General features: G+C 39.9%; 1 protein-coding gene across 3 annotated transcripts in view; it reads right to left on the bottom strand.

The window, feature by feature from the left end:
• LOC111226989 (pre-B-cell leukemia transcription factor 1-like) overlaps positions 1 to 15,191 on the bottom strand; it is a 29,229-nt gene that overhangs the window by 5,820 nt on the left and 8,218 nt on the right. For 2 of the 3 annotated variants that reach the window (XM_022752323.1, XM_022752324.1), the window contains 4 exons: positions 4,924 to 5,168; positions 4,084 to 4,274; positions 3,759 to 3,894; positions 3,306 to 3,462 (listed from right to left, as the gene is read on the bottom strand). In XM_022752323.1, the coding sequence (XP_022608044.1) occupies positions 3,306 to 3,462; positions 3,759 to 3,894; positions 4,084 to 4,274; positions 4,924 to 5,168 (729 nt within the window). Of the gene's footprint in view, positions 1 to 2,567; positions 2,571 to 3,305; positions 3,463 to 3,758; positions 3,895 to 4,083; positions 4,275 to 4,923; positions 5,169 to 15,191 lie in introns of all 3 variants that reach the window. The other variant, XM_022752325.1, reaches the window with a different exon arrangement.

The following is a 15,191-nucleotide window of genomic DNA, read 5'->3' as shown; positions in this document are numbered from 1 at the left end:
CTGCAGGCAATATATATAGCCAATATCCAATCAGCCAGTGCCACAGGGTCAAAAGGTCACCACTGGTCATGGACATTGACTAGTAGCTCTAACTTAATAACCAGCTTCAATATGAGGGTCACTGTCCTCAGCCAACTTATTCTGAATAGGCCATTTTACAAGATTAAAGCATAGATTCTCCTCAGCATACATGCACAACAGCTGCACACACCATGGTGAGGCAGTTAGAAAATGAAATCAAAACGGATGTCTATGCAAATCTGATATTTGCAAACATGCATTTTACAGCTGCAAAAAACTGTTAAAAGTAATTTTGGCCTCTTTGGGTGAGCGGTGAATCATAGATTGGGCTTTTGGTAAAGGTTAGGAGAACTTAATGTCACAAACACACTTCCAATTCCCTAGAGTGGGTGATGTTGGTTCGTCATCATGGGCTACAATGCACTGGTGGAGCGGGGTGATCTGGCAGCAGTGGAAGATATGAGGCATTTCACTTAGGATAGGATGTATAAAGATTATACTATAAAACAAACAAAAAAAAAAAACTATAAAACTTAAAACAACTGCTGCTTAGAAAACCTGGCAGTGACGGAAAGCTACTTTCCCACACTAACATTTACTACTCGTGTCTTAAAACACGTTTTGTTTTGAAATTGTTTTAGGATATGCAAGTGTTTGACAGTTTTGACAACGTGTAACATTCAGATAACATAGTTTGGCTATATTAACAGTTTACACTTATACCAAGTGTGAGAGGTAAGAGGTCGTTTGTGGTCTAGAATTTTATTTCTTACGGTACAAATTTACCCATACATATTCTGTGAACTGATTAATTTGGTGTCTGCCTATACTACCTGCATTCATATTCCATTCTTATCACCGATTTCACCATTAGGGTTTAAAATAGGTAAATCTGGTTTAATAAATCAGTGACTTGTGTCTTACTCCCTCTTACTATCCTCCTGTCAATGCAACTTGCTGCAGCAATGCCATTGTTTTGTCAGTGAATTTCATTTGGTAATAAAAAAGGGAGCAGTTGTGACACCATCCAGTGTCTTGGCCTACGATAACTTTTTTTTTTTTTTTAAAAAACCTTCTCTCACAGATAGCACCATGTCCCATCATTAATTTTTGTCACTTTGAAAGATCCTACCAGCCCAGCTGGTCATCATTTATTTTGAGCAAACTGAAACCATAGAAAGGGAACTGACTAAATTAATCAAAACATCTGAATAAACACCTACCTGATCAACTCAGCTTCCTTAGCAAATTGGGGTTACTATATATTATTACTATGTGCTGTGTATTGCATTAATTGTTTCAAATAACACTAGGTTACAAATAACAAAAGCAATTAAACAAGCAAATAAATATATAATGGGATGATTTTCAGAAAGAAAATATGAAAGATGGACAGAAAGTACTTGAAGTTTACATTAAGCCAGTCCCTCCACCTGAAATCCCTGAGTATCACAACAGTCTCAAGTTACATTAGAGTTTTGCAAATATGGAATGTTACAAAAGCATCTAGCTCAAAAAACATAGCACAAGATGAATGCAAATCTTGGCTGTCAGACAAGCAAACACCAAAGTTGCCCACACTGCACAAACCAAAACAAATTTAAGAGTTTCACATTTAAAAGAAATTTGTAAATTACTTTTTACTCATGTATGAAATTTAGAAAAAATATGCCTGGGAAATAGAATACAGTCAAATGCTTTCTTGTAAAAATAATGGAGATTAGCTACGCTATCCTAGAAAAAATAACTAAATAGTTGACAATACTGCGTATTATTGTTATTATTGATTTTATGAATCTTTATTTGGTTCTTTGTTAGATTTAGAATACTATATTTTATGTCATGATTGAAAACTGTTCACCGAGCACTTTGTTAGGAACACCAGTACAACTGCTTATTGATGCAATTATTCAATCAGCAAATGATGTGGCAGCAGTGAAATGTAGAAAATAATGCACGTACAGGTAAGAGCTTCAGTTCATGTTCACATCAAACATCAGGATGGGGAAAAATATGATCTCAGTGACTTTGACCGTGGCATGATTATTGGTGCCAGACGCGCTGGTTTGAGTATTTCTGAAACTGCTGATCTGAGATTTTCACACACAACAGTCTCTGGAGTTTTTACTCAGAATAGTGTGAAAAACAAAACAAAAAAACCATCCAGTGAGCAATAGCTCTGAGAATGGCCAAACTGGTTGGAGTTGACAGAAAAGCTACAGTAACTCAGATAACCACCCTTTAACAACTGGTGAGCAGAAAAGCATTTCAAAATGCACAACACGTCCAACCTTGGGGCAGATGGGCTAAAACAGCCGACAGGAGCAAAACCTGACGTGGTCTTCTGCCAAGAACGGAAACCTGAGGCTGCAGCTCACCAAAACTGGACAGTTGAATACTGTAAAAACATAGTCTGTGTAGGAGCCATATATTGGTTCTGATCGTTTATTTTGTGTTTGATTAGTTTTGTCTTGTTGCCATGGGGATATGCAGTGTTTGGGGTCACATGAGCACCGTCGTTGACAGCCGGTAGGTTATATCATAACCTGCTTCACCTGCACTGGGAAAGGGAGGCGAGTCTAGGTAGCCGTAATTTTTGTTGAACGCTTTTATCATCACTTTGTTCTTTTGTTTGCTTCGATACACGTTCGCCAAGTGTACACATTTAACAACAAATGGGCGTGTGTAAAGCCGCTGTATTATCCGATTGTTATATTAAAACCTCCGAAACTTCTCTGGACTCAGTGTGCTTCTCTGGAACAGCAGCAGCGTGTCATACAAATATGCAGGACCTATTCTGCCTCACAAGGGACTTTCTAAGGTACTAGAAAGCCGCAACAGTCTGGTCTGATGAACCTCGGTTTTTGCTAAGAAATGGTTACGCACTATTAGTATGGTGTTCCTAATAAAGAGCTTAGTGTAGTAAAATTGGACACAGTTGACTTGCTGAAGCTGAACTGGATGAGTTAAGACTGTGTCTAGGTTTCTGGTTATATACAGGTATATATAGCCTGCCTCTTTGGCTGAAAATGATGTTTTACATGTGACTTAATGCAGAATAAATAGGATCATTTCACATGGCTCTGAACGGACAGATATATGAAAGCACATTTGTATTGCAGTGCGGGTTTTCCTTTGGACAATCAAGTCAACAAATGATACAGCCATTGTGTGATTCAGTCAGGTTAAGTTATGTGTAAAAATGAAAGTGTATGTAGAGGAACTGAAGCCTGTTAATGAGAAGTTGCAGGGCTTGTGGGAGGATGAGATGGCGCACTTGGTACCTGAGTTGGGCGTTGCTGGAGAGTTAGCCTGGCTAGCCTGCGCCGACACATTGGCAGCATCCACCGCTGTTTTAACTGCGTACAGGTTCGCTTCCTCCTGGAACTTACCAATGTTCTTCTTGTAGCGTATTCTCTTGTTGCCAAACCAATTAGAGACCTAAGGGACAGATGGATGTCAGATATTTAAATGCAGTGGTTCTTCTGATAAAAAATATATTAAACACGGAAAACCATTTATCTTTCCGCTCTGTTTTTTCGTGTTATTTTTTACTTATAGCAATGGCACAAAACAAAAACAAATTCAAGCCTTTTGAAAAGTTGCTATAAAGTATGTAATGAAACTGATCTTGAAACGGAGACAGTTGAGCCTGTAAACCAAAATCACCTTAGCTTCCACAAAAACAGCTTAGTGTCCTTTTACCGTCCTGGATAATAGCAGAGTTAGCAATTCACCTGAGACACAGTGATCCCACACTTTTTGGCCAGTTCCTCCTTGGCTTCCTCACTAGGGTAAGGGTTAGATAGGTGGGAGTAGAAATACTCGTTCAGCACTTCTGTCGCTTGCTTGTTGAAATTGCGCCTCTTACGTCTGACACACAGAGAGCAGAGATAATCACCCAAATGCTTGGAATGTACATGTCTGACACAACAAAGCCAGTTGTGCTTCAGTATCATCTAACACACACACACACACACACACACACACACACACACACACACACACACACACACACACACACACACACACACACACACACAAAATACCAGCCAGACAGACCTGGCGTCAAGGAAGCGTGAGCGCAGAATCATGACAGCCTCGCAGGTGCTCTGTTTGAGCTGCATCTGAATGGAGCTGAACTTGCGGTGGATGATGGCCACCATGCGCTCAATCTCCTTGGGAGAGATGGGCCGTGTGCGAGACTGCTCTCTCAGCAGGTTCATTACATGGTTGGTGAACTCACTGCAGGCCTGGACCGAGGACAGAGAGACAGAGGAAGAGAAAGGAATTGAATGCTATTGTAAACGAAAGTCCGAGCACAGTTTCTATCTAGTGTAATGACATGTGATGATCACGTGTAGTCCTTGGCTTTCTGACTTAGCTGCCTTCCTCTTTTCTAAGAAAAATAGACTAATATTAGAATATTTGATTACAAATAGCATATGAACCATAAAATAATCTTCAGTAGCAAATTTCAAACCTACATCAGTGAAACACTAGGAAAGGAATCATAAACAGCCAAGAATGTGCAGAGCTAAATGCCAAAAGCCATGTTCTTTGACAGAACCTAATCTCAATGTCTATTCATGTTATGTTAAACAAAATGTATCAATGATATAATGAATTTTCACTCATTCATTTCATTAAAATACATCAAAACATCGAAAAAGAAGTAATCAATCTTATAGTATTGCATGATTAGACTGAAATCACATTCTAACAGTAAAGTGTTTACTGTATGTTTTCCTTTTATTTTGCACAAAATGATTGTTGCCAGACCCAGGTAAAGAAGAATAAAGTTTCTGACTAATTAACTGACTTTCATTAATTTCTTGATAACATGTTAATATTTGTGGATGACAGTACATGTTTAACCATTTAAGTCTGCTTAGCCCTCACCTGCTCATACTTCTCCAGCTCAGAATGATATATCTGGCGGATCTGGGCGAGCTTGGCTCTGTAGTCAGAGTGTTCGATGCTGCTGTCGGTGGGTGAGCCCCCTGCTGCTGCTGCAGCCGCAGCCGCCGCGGCTGATCCTCCACCCTTCTCTGGGCCTGACACACCCTCTGCAAGCAGCATGTTGTCCAACCGCATGATCTGGGGATCTGGGGGGTCCTCCTCCTGTACACCTCGTATACTCAGCACTGGACAGGAGAAGAGAGCAAACACAGGAGTAAAAGGGGAAAGTTAGATACTCAGCACTGGACAGGAGAAGAGAGCAAGCACAGGAGTAAAAGGGGAAAGTTAGTATTTACCCGCTTAAGAAAAAAAATCCCTGTTTTTGTTACAGTCTGCTCAAACAAGAACATCCTCCTAAGGCTGAGAAAACCTGTTGGTTAGAAAGTTTTTGAAAACTGACAGACCACACATTCCCTTTTAAGGAAAAGGCTACCACTACATGCTAATACTGTAGGTTGTGGGGTGCATAGGAAAAAAGTTTTACAACTGCTAAAATTCAAATAAGTGCAACCCTGTCAAAACCCAGTTGAGTTTCTCCCCTGAGTCATTGCTATGAGCGCCTGGCTGAATTTTCAATGAGCCTGAGCTTCCTCTCAATCAACAGCAGAGGGCAGTGTGTTCCCTCAGTGGCAACCTGCCAGAGATAAGGGCATGAGGCATGGGACCAGTAATGGGAGTGCATGTGCTGTCACTATGAGCCCCAGTGGCCATAAGTATAGTTATCAGTTGCTGCTCTCCACCACTGTATTATACCAGGACCTCTGTCAGCCTGCAGCCATGCTCTCATCTCTCTCTCTCTTGCTCTCTTTTACACACACACACAAACATACACGCACACACACACCACTTTGTTACAGAAAAGTTTTAAGTACAGACAACCATCTTTTCTTCAAAGCCTGAAGCGTTTAACTCTTAACTAAATTCCCTTTTGCCCCTTTTGCTTCTCAATCATTCAACTTCAGAAAGTAAGAGAAGAAACTTGGTATAACAATTCAGTGTCTTGGGCACATTATTTACCAACAGTTAATTTATTTTGTAAAAGGTAATAACGAATGAAGCATTGTTATTATGGTACCAATACACTGAAATGTAAACTAATTGCAGAGAAAAGATGCACTATAAAGTGCCTTAGCATAAATTTTACTTTTATTGCATGTATTCAAAAACGTCATTATTAATGTTATTTAACAAATTAAGCAATCGACAGAAAATTAAAGAGCAGCTATTTTGATAACTTAATTATTGTTCCCTATATTTTTCAAGAAAAAACATTAAATGAATAAATAGATAAATAAATAAATAAATAAACATTCACTGGTTCTTCAAAAGTAAGTATTCCATAATTTTCTCAACTCGTTGAACCTCTACAAACTGAATATGTTTGGGTTCTTTGGGTCTTAGACTGGTCCAATTAAGCAATTTGAATCACAAGATGTCATCTCAGGGCTCTGAGGAATTGTGATGGGTATTTCTTTTTTCAGTTTTTGAAATTTAGCATTAAGCAAATAAGCAATTCATCAGTAAATAATCAGCACATTTATCGATAATTAAGATAATTGTTAGTCGAAGCAATAAAACACATGTCCACTTGTGTCACTAGGATTATATTGTGAAATTTAAGTTTGTGTAAAATAGTAAAATGGATACATTTTAGTATATATCTGCATTATGAAAGTAAGGAAGTTTTAATACAGTGAAATACTGATTCAGAGTCCCAAATAAACACAGTAGTATCTCCACATTTATGCTGATCTTTATAGCTGGAGACCTAAATCAAGGAGGTAAAAGCCAATTTAGGCAGCAGTGAAACCAGACAGGATTCTGAAGGAGACAGACGCCAACAATATGGATGACAAGATTAATCCCAGTGGAAACTGGGTGGCGTTAGGCGCTTGTCCTCCTTAAGGATTACGCTAGTTAGTCAAAGCTCATCATCAAAGGTTAGGGGGTTCATGAATTCACTCATTCAGAGCTTCTCTTGTTAGCACAATTTACACAATCTTATGAGTCTTTATGTTGCTGTCTAAGTTTCCCTGTAGAGAGTCATGTTGAAAAACAAGTTTGCAGCCGTGGAGCAGTCAAAGCTAACAAATCAGTAGGGCTGTATTTGTAGGGATAACAGATGTGAAGGAAATGAGGACAAAAACAGTTTTACTTTAAGTTTCCAACTGCTATGGAGCAGACGAGTTTTTGCTTTTTCAAACTTCATTTGATAAATGAGTCTGTTCCACCATTTAAGGCCTCTCGTAGCAAAGTGTCCAACTCCCCCCCCCCCCCCCCCCCCTTTTTTTTCTTGTTCCTTCTTGCCTGTTTCTTTCCTTCTACTTAGGTCTCTTCTCTCTCCAAGGCACATTCCTGCTCTGCTGCTCCCCCATCTCAGGGCTCAGGAATGCAGCAGACCCAGCCGTCTGAACTAATGACCCTGATTCGCCCATCTCTTTCCCTCCTCTTTTTCTTTGCTTTCAGTCATTCACATACAATCTCTGCACTTCTTAGCTAGATAACCTATAGGTAATTTAGTGATCAAGGACCAGAAGTATTTGTTCTGTTCTGATAGTATACAGTCATGTGTGCTGTGATCTTCAATGTCCATTCACTGAGAAGTACAACTGACCTACAGTGAACAGGGCAACTATGGCTCTTGAAGCATCTCACCTCTTCCCCCTCCCTTTTGCCCCACTCCTCATTATGGCCCCCAGCTGTAGCCTAATGCCCCTACATTCCCCTAATTACTCCAATTAAGCTGTGATTACCCACAATTGCACTCATGCACAGTCTAGTGGCCTAGTGGTATTATAGCAGCTGTTGAGATGAGTTAAGATACTGCACAGAAAAGGACCATATGACACGGGCACGTGTAAAAAGGAGTCTTCAACTCACAAACCAGCCATGAGAACCCTGAAAAATACAGTTAATTATATTAAAAAAAAACCTACAGGTCTGAGAACAAGCTGGGTGTTTTGCTCCAAAATCTAAGCAGTGTTTTCTTTTGATCAACTGGCTCCTGACATCGTCGTTGGGTTGGTTCTATTACCAAGATACTAAAACTCAGAGTGCTGTAAGTAATGATACTTAAATTCCTTTTTTAAATAGGAAGACATCTTAAGGCCCACAGCCTGCATGCAAAGCTCTTAGAAATCACACCATTATGCACACGTTACCACCCTAGCTGAGCTGTGTGGCATTGAGAGACGAAGCGAGCAACACATACTATGAAATATTCAGGGTATCCAGCTGGGCTTTCACTGCATACATAATCATTCTCATTTCTGCACAGCCAATGTGGAAACGGTGTGCCGTACAGACACAACATACAGTATATGAAGTGGTGCAGGTAAGGGTGAACAACCTAACCACTAGTGTAGTGCTGTACATTAACTGTAATGCCTTCCACACATAGAAATAGATAAGACTTAAACGCAGTCAGTATATCATTGCTCAGCTCACAGCACAAGCTTTATCCTTGTCTGTCTTTTCCCTCACTAGCATCCCCCTTTTCCCTCTGTCTCCCCCCAACACACATCCCCTCCCCCCTCTCCCTTTCAGCACAACCCCCACCCACCTCCCCAGTGCCCCCCCCCTCCCCTCCCTCTGTTCTCCATTTCAGTCGAGTTCTCCATGATGAGCCGCAATCCCTCATGCTGTCAGCCCCCCCCTCTCCCTCTCTCTGTAGACAGACAGGATTAGCATTTTAATTGCATCAGCTCCCTTGGGTATTCTCAGCCTTTCACTGGGAGAGAGAGAGAAGGATAGAGAACGAAAAAAGGGGGAAAAAAAGGTAAGGAGAGGGAGAGGGAGAGAGAGAGGGTAGAAGGAGAACCAAGGAGAATTGAAAAAAGGAGTCACAGGAGAAGATATGTGTGCGAAAGAGACAGAGAGAGAGAGAGAGAAAGAGAGAGAGAGGGAGAGAGGCTACAGGAATATACACAATCCAGAGTACAGACGTGCCAGAGAGCGAGCGAGCCAGAAAGAGAGAAAAGATAAGACTGTGAAAACATCAGTTTTTCCTTTCATTACAGACAGAGAATTCAGATAAAGAGAATGGGCCATAGAAGGATGGTTTTCACAATGAAAATATGCTACATGAATATGCAAATTTACCTCACAAAAACTGCAAAAATAAATCTCAACTGCAGCTCTGGAGATATGATAGGTAAACCTGTGTATAAGAACTAAAACTGCAAAATATAAAATAGCATCCGGGCAACACAAATGCAGCTTGGAAAAATAATAACTGGGGCCAGAATACCTATATTAAACTACTCTTCACTATTTTATCTGAGACATTTTCACCCTTAAAAACAAGTAAAGCTTTGAATAATAAATGACAAACAAACCTCTTCCTGATCCATGTACTACACTGAAAATGGTTGCTGAAAACCCATCAGGTTGATTTTGGCTTCCAGTTTTCATGAACAATGGCTCTAGCCAGACAAATTTTAGACAAAAATATATCTTATGCAGAAGTTTGAGAAAACCCAAATCTGACCATCATTTTATCTAATTTTCTTGTGTCAGATCAGTTTGACTTGCACTGTGCAGGAAACAGAGATGAGTGGCGTGAGAGAACAGAGGAGTTTTGTTGAAGTCCTTGACCTTTAAATTCATGCAGTGAAATACAAACTTCACCTTCTTTATGTCCGGTTAAAGTCTGTAAATGCAAAGGCACATCCCCATATTATGATTAGCGGTCTTAAGCAATCTCAGTGAGAGCCTTGATGCCAATGGCACCTTCTTTGCAAAATCATGTTTTGTAACAACTGATTAATATCAACTTTCACAAACGGGTTCCTCTGAGAATATAGGATTTTGAAGTACCATGTCATTTTGGTCGAATATGGGTTGCTCCAAAAGGTGCTTGGGTGAATAAAATGTTGCCTTGGGCGAGCTGTAGAATATGGCATTAAAACTGAAGAACCAGCATTAAAAATGAATAATATCCCTGATGGGCTTTTTGCCAAATGGATATTGGGAAAGGTGTATTTCTACTGCAAATGCAACATAAAAACAGTGTACCTCATTCTTCTTAAAGGGTGTGTTTTGTGGAGTACAGTCAACTTAATGAGCCCAATCCATATGTCCTTTCCTACTTTAAGCAGCTCACGCTAATCAGCATCTGTTTGGGTAGTTCACCACAGTCCTGTTGCACGCAGCCCCCCACTCTGACTCACACACACACACACACACACACACACACACACACACACACATCTGCGAGCAACTGTTGCCTCCCCCNGGAGTACAGTCAACTTAATGAGCCCAATCCATATGTCCTTTCCTACTTTAAGCAGCTCACGCTAATCAGCATCTGTTTGGGTAGTTCACCACAGTCCTGTTGCACGCAGCCCCCCACTCTGACTCACACACACACACACACACACACACACACACACACACACACACAGGTAAGAGTAAACACAGTGTGGTCTGATTAAGGTGTGAATTGGAGAACTCACACCTTGGGCAAACACAACACTTCAGTCCAACACATCATCAATCAGCCCTTAATTAACTAAAGAGAGAGGCTTGGACACTCGAGCGATGACTACGTGTACCCTCCTTGAATGGTCACACACAAACACACTGTCACACACACAAGAACACACACAGGCACTAATGAGGGACAGATCAATTTGTGTTGTCACATAATCTGCACAAATAGAGGCAAATAAAGGATCTGCAATTTATTTTCCCTATGCCTATTATTTATATGAACTATTTTGCAAATTATTAAACCAATTTCCTTGATCGCCATTTCAATAATTTTTTACAAGTCAAAAGTAAAGAAAGAAAGAAAATAGATTCAATCAGTGAATCAAAGCTATATCTCTTAAAAAATACTGACAACACTAAAATGGAAAACATGAAATAGTTCACTACAATAAAAGTATCAGAATTAAAATAAAACCACAGGATGGCTACCTTCACACAGAGTAAATGGGTGCACATGCTACAAAACACATTTTAAAAGTTGACCCAACAGCCACACTCAGGGAATATTTTCCAGGTTCATATACTTCACAAATGAGAAAAAAACAGTGATAGGGCCCATAAAGTATGAAAATAGGAATCATGTGTGAACCAAGTCACTCTAATCATATCAAAATGAAAATCCCCTAAAAATAAGACTGACAGTTTACTCAAAACAAAGTCATACTTTGGGTCTTTGCATGGGTAAAACATTGGGCTGATGACCAAAAAGAAGTGAAATATTTAGTTTCAGTTGCTCAACTGTGGTCAGTCTGACCAGCTGAGGTGGTTGAAATTTCAATCAGCCTTGTTACTACCATAATGTCAACATAGTATGTCTTTTATTTACTTTTCTCATGTTTTGAGGAATTCATACATTAACTCGGCCCCCACTTTGACGTGCAAGCTCATCCAGATAGCATGGACAGAATTAAACAAACAGACCTTGAATGCAGTGAGTGTACACATATTTGCTCACAGCTCATCTGAGAAAACCTAGTATACTGCCAGCCTAACTAGTAACAGACACCACAGAGATATTTCATTTTAAGTAACTGAGCAACATGAGATCTTTAAAAAAATATATATTTTAGTGTCAATAAGGGATAAGTGATAAAAGCATTTAAAAGCATACAGTAAGCACTGCTGAGCTCATGTGACTAAATCTCTAACATGGTATCCCTAGTCCAGTACAGTTCTGCATACAGAGAAAGACAGAGAGAGACATGGAAGAAAGAATTTGAAATGTCACAGGAGGAAGAGGAGGATGATGAAGAGCACCTAAGCAGGAGGCTTGTTATAGCACTGCTAGGATCTTCCCCCAGTCAACTCTCATCAGGCCAGCTGCCTCCTGTGCTCATTAGCACAGACTCTTAAGGAGCTCCTAAAGACTTTGTGAAAAATGAACGCTCATTTGAGAGGTCGTTAATTTGCACTGTTATGCAAATTAGGTGGCAATTAAGCGATAGATCAGAAGAGCAGTGCCCATTTATAACAAGTGAACAAGCATTATGACACAGTCAGATGGTGCCAGAGAGAGCTGAGGCTACATGGTTAGTCTGCATAGGTCCGATGTACCAGTTTAGTGAGGAATAAAAATCACTGTGCCTATAACATGTATGGTTGGCCAGGATAACAATTTACCAGTGGTTTTACAGGAGGATATCCTTAACTGACTCTGCTAACATGTACACACATAAATGACTGCACATGTTAAAAACTGATAATGAAACAAAAACCAAGCAACCTCCCAAAATATGGCACTGATCTAAATTAGTAAACAGTATTGGTACATCAGTCCATCGATCTAGACTGATGAAAAGCACCACAAGCTTATAAGGAGCATGGGCTTCCCAGTATCTATAATAACCCAATGCATATGGCTAATCTTAGGGTGGGTAGTATTCCCCCCTCCTTCCACCAGCCCTCATGTTTCTATCTCTCCCCTGCATTTATGACATGGTGTGAAATATACAAACATACTGTCTAGGACAGCAATGTGCAATACTGCGGAGGGGTGGAAGGCTCCCATCAATTGTAATTAATCCTTAATTAGTCAGGATTAGGAGCTAGGCTCCGACACACTCCCACCCCACCACCACCAAACTAATGCAATCCAGCTGAGACCACATTTACATATCTTTAATTAAAGAGACGCCAGTTTCCTTTAAGAGCAAAGCCTAAAAGCAGTGTGAGAGGCATACATGCTGAGAGGGGGGAGTGGGGGGTTAAAAGATAGGAGTCCGTCCTGTGGGTGATCCTCGACCAATACCGATGGGTCATTCACTATTTTCCTTGTTACTTTTTCATGGGCTGGGAATTTAGGGATCCGAAGTAAAGTCCCAAACACACAAAACATGGTGCCTTGCCTATCATGTCACTCTGGCTAATTAAATTTCAATAGTGTCTGTCACCAGTATGCGTGTGCCCACTTACTCAGTGTTGTGAATTTTATTTGCTGCCCTTTAATTTACTAAGTACATCCAGTGAAATGCGTTGCAAATTCATTTCATTTTCTTTTTAGTTTCAGTTTTGCTTAAACTCCCAGCACCAGTTTCGACTATGAAGCAATTACATAAATGCTAGATCAATACGTCAGGTGTGTGAGAGAGAGAGGGATCATACCTGAACCAGAACAAAACAATTTAGAATCATATGTGCACATAAACCTCATCTGGTAATGTTTCATCCCATGTTCTCAGCTCCTCTTCCACTAAATCTACTGGTTTGGCGTCAAAAGTGTAAACTGCGCCTGCCAAATTGGATCAGACAAAAAAAAATCCTAGAGTGGGCGCTTGTTCTAATCTAACCATGCAATACAGTAACTCAATCCATGCTGTTAATGCTTGTCAACTAGTAAAAACTCATATCCAGTTGAACATTTCCTGCCACTCTGATCTTCCTGAAATACTGAGTGACAGCACAGTCAAATCACTGCCCTTGGTGAATCTTGGCCAAAATCATATTGCTGCAGTCTTAAAGGTGAAGAATTCCACTGAGCTTTTCCATTCCTACGGCACACTCCAGACAGCAGTTCCCTTTGTCAATATACAGAAACCCAGTTCCTACAGGAATAATCCCACATGGGGAAATCAGTTGGCCCACACACCATTAGACCTAGGCTGAAGGTTGGGGTGCTCTGCCTCCCCAGTTTGAGTTGGGGGGTGGGGGGGTGGTGTCTGTCAGGGCCAGGGGTCTGTGTGATATTAGCCGTCTGCCAATCTGGCTTGGGGAATGGACACCGAGTAATTACTCCTGCTCTTACTGCCTCATCAATCTCCCTGTATTGCTCCTGCGACCCCCCACCCCCACCCCCAAACACACACTATCTTTTTTCATTCTGTTCTGCAAAGGAGCAAGGAAGAGAAAAAAACCGATTGAGTGGCAGGACACCACAAAACACAACAGAGATTTCTGAAAAGCCAATGAGATAATCCCACACTAGTGCATTGGGAGTGTAAATATATAACAGACCCTTTAAAATATAAAACCAAGTGGATGGTATATTCTCATTTTAGACCCTAGTGATAGTAAAACTGAAAATGGATGTTTGGTAGCTTCACACAGGTCGCATTTATGCCAAAAAATATTTTCGTTTTGTTACTGCTTTTGGTTTGAAATGCACTGTATGCTTTCCCTCATAAAAAATAATAAAAGACTTCCCACAGGTTCCTAACAACTCATAAAATTTTATGGCTGTTCCAAATTGGGCTCTTTGAAAACTAATAATAATTAAGTTGCTTAAATGAGGCATGTGATTCACTAGACTTCATGTACTGTACTCTTGTCAAAGTTGGTGGAAAACAAACATCTAAATTAATCATGTGATGCTGAAAGGGGGTTTCCTAACAAATATTGCATGCCACCAACTAATAACCTCTGGTGTATGATGTTTTGCTGTTAACTTTCATGCAAGACCTCTCAAATAAAGAAAGTATACAAATTAAAATGACCTTTCTAAAGACTAAAAAAAAAAGTCAAGTGTTTTTTCTGGCTATGAATAAACACATGGCAACTGTGTGACTTTTAGCAGTGTTGCTTTGTTTTAGTTTTTTTACGACTACAATCATGCTGTAATTCAATTAACATGAAATTGGGGCCATTTGGTTGCTGAAATGTTATTGTAATGCATACAGATAACTTGAGTGGTGTGAATAGAGGTAAGGAAATAATTTGATTAAGGGACCTGCATGGTCTGCAAAAAACATTACAACCCCAATAAGCTGATTTTACATACATTGTTTAGTAGTTTGGTTAGTGTCTTAAAGAGCAAACAGACTAACAGATAATAATATGAGGATTCATTCAGATATATGTTATTCTACAATGAAACACTAAGGTCTGCACTGGTGTGGATGTGTTGCTACAGCTTCGGAGATTGATAAAATATGAAGCAGTTTGAAGGCTTATTAAATGCCAAGATACTGCATGTTGGTTTACTCTCCTTTGAAGTAGGATTGTACAACTCTGGGAATTCAACACAACAGTCACATTCATAATAATTAATTTTGGCAAAATGTAAAATATTCATCAACAATTCCACTGAAGAACAAAGAAAATGTTAATCTTAATATATATGAATTTAATAAATTATGTTAATATCAGTCTAAACTGGTCCTTTTGTATGCATTGATATGTCATCATGACTAAATGGAATAAGTTTATTTTTATCAAATGTAGCCAGAAGTAGCACTGGGGGAAAAAAACAAACCAAAGAGGGAGTTCATTGAGATTACTAA

This window comes from Seriola dumerili, unplaced genomic scaffold, assembly GCF_002260705.1.
Source record: "Seriola dumerili isolate Sdu_G_001 unplaced genomic scaffold, Sdu_1.0 BDQW01000169.1, whole genome shotgun sequence".
In the NCBI taxonomy this organism is placed as follows: Eukaryota; Metazoa; Chordata; class Actinopteri; order Carangiformes; family Carangidae; genus Seriola; species Seriola dumerili.
The sequence above is the reverse complement of the archived record's forward strand: the minus strand, read 5'-3'. Positions and strand labels throughout refer to the sequence as shown.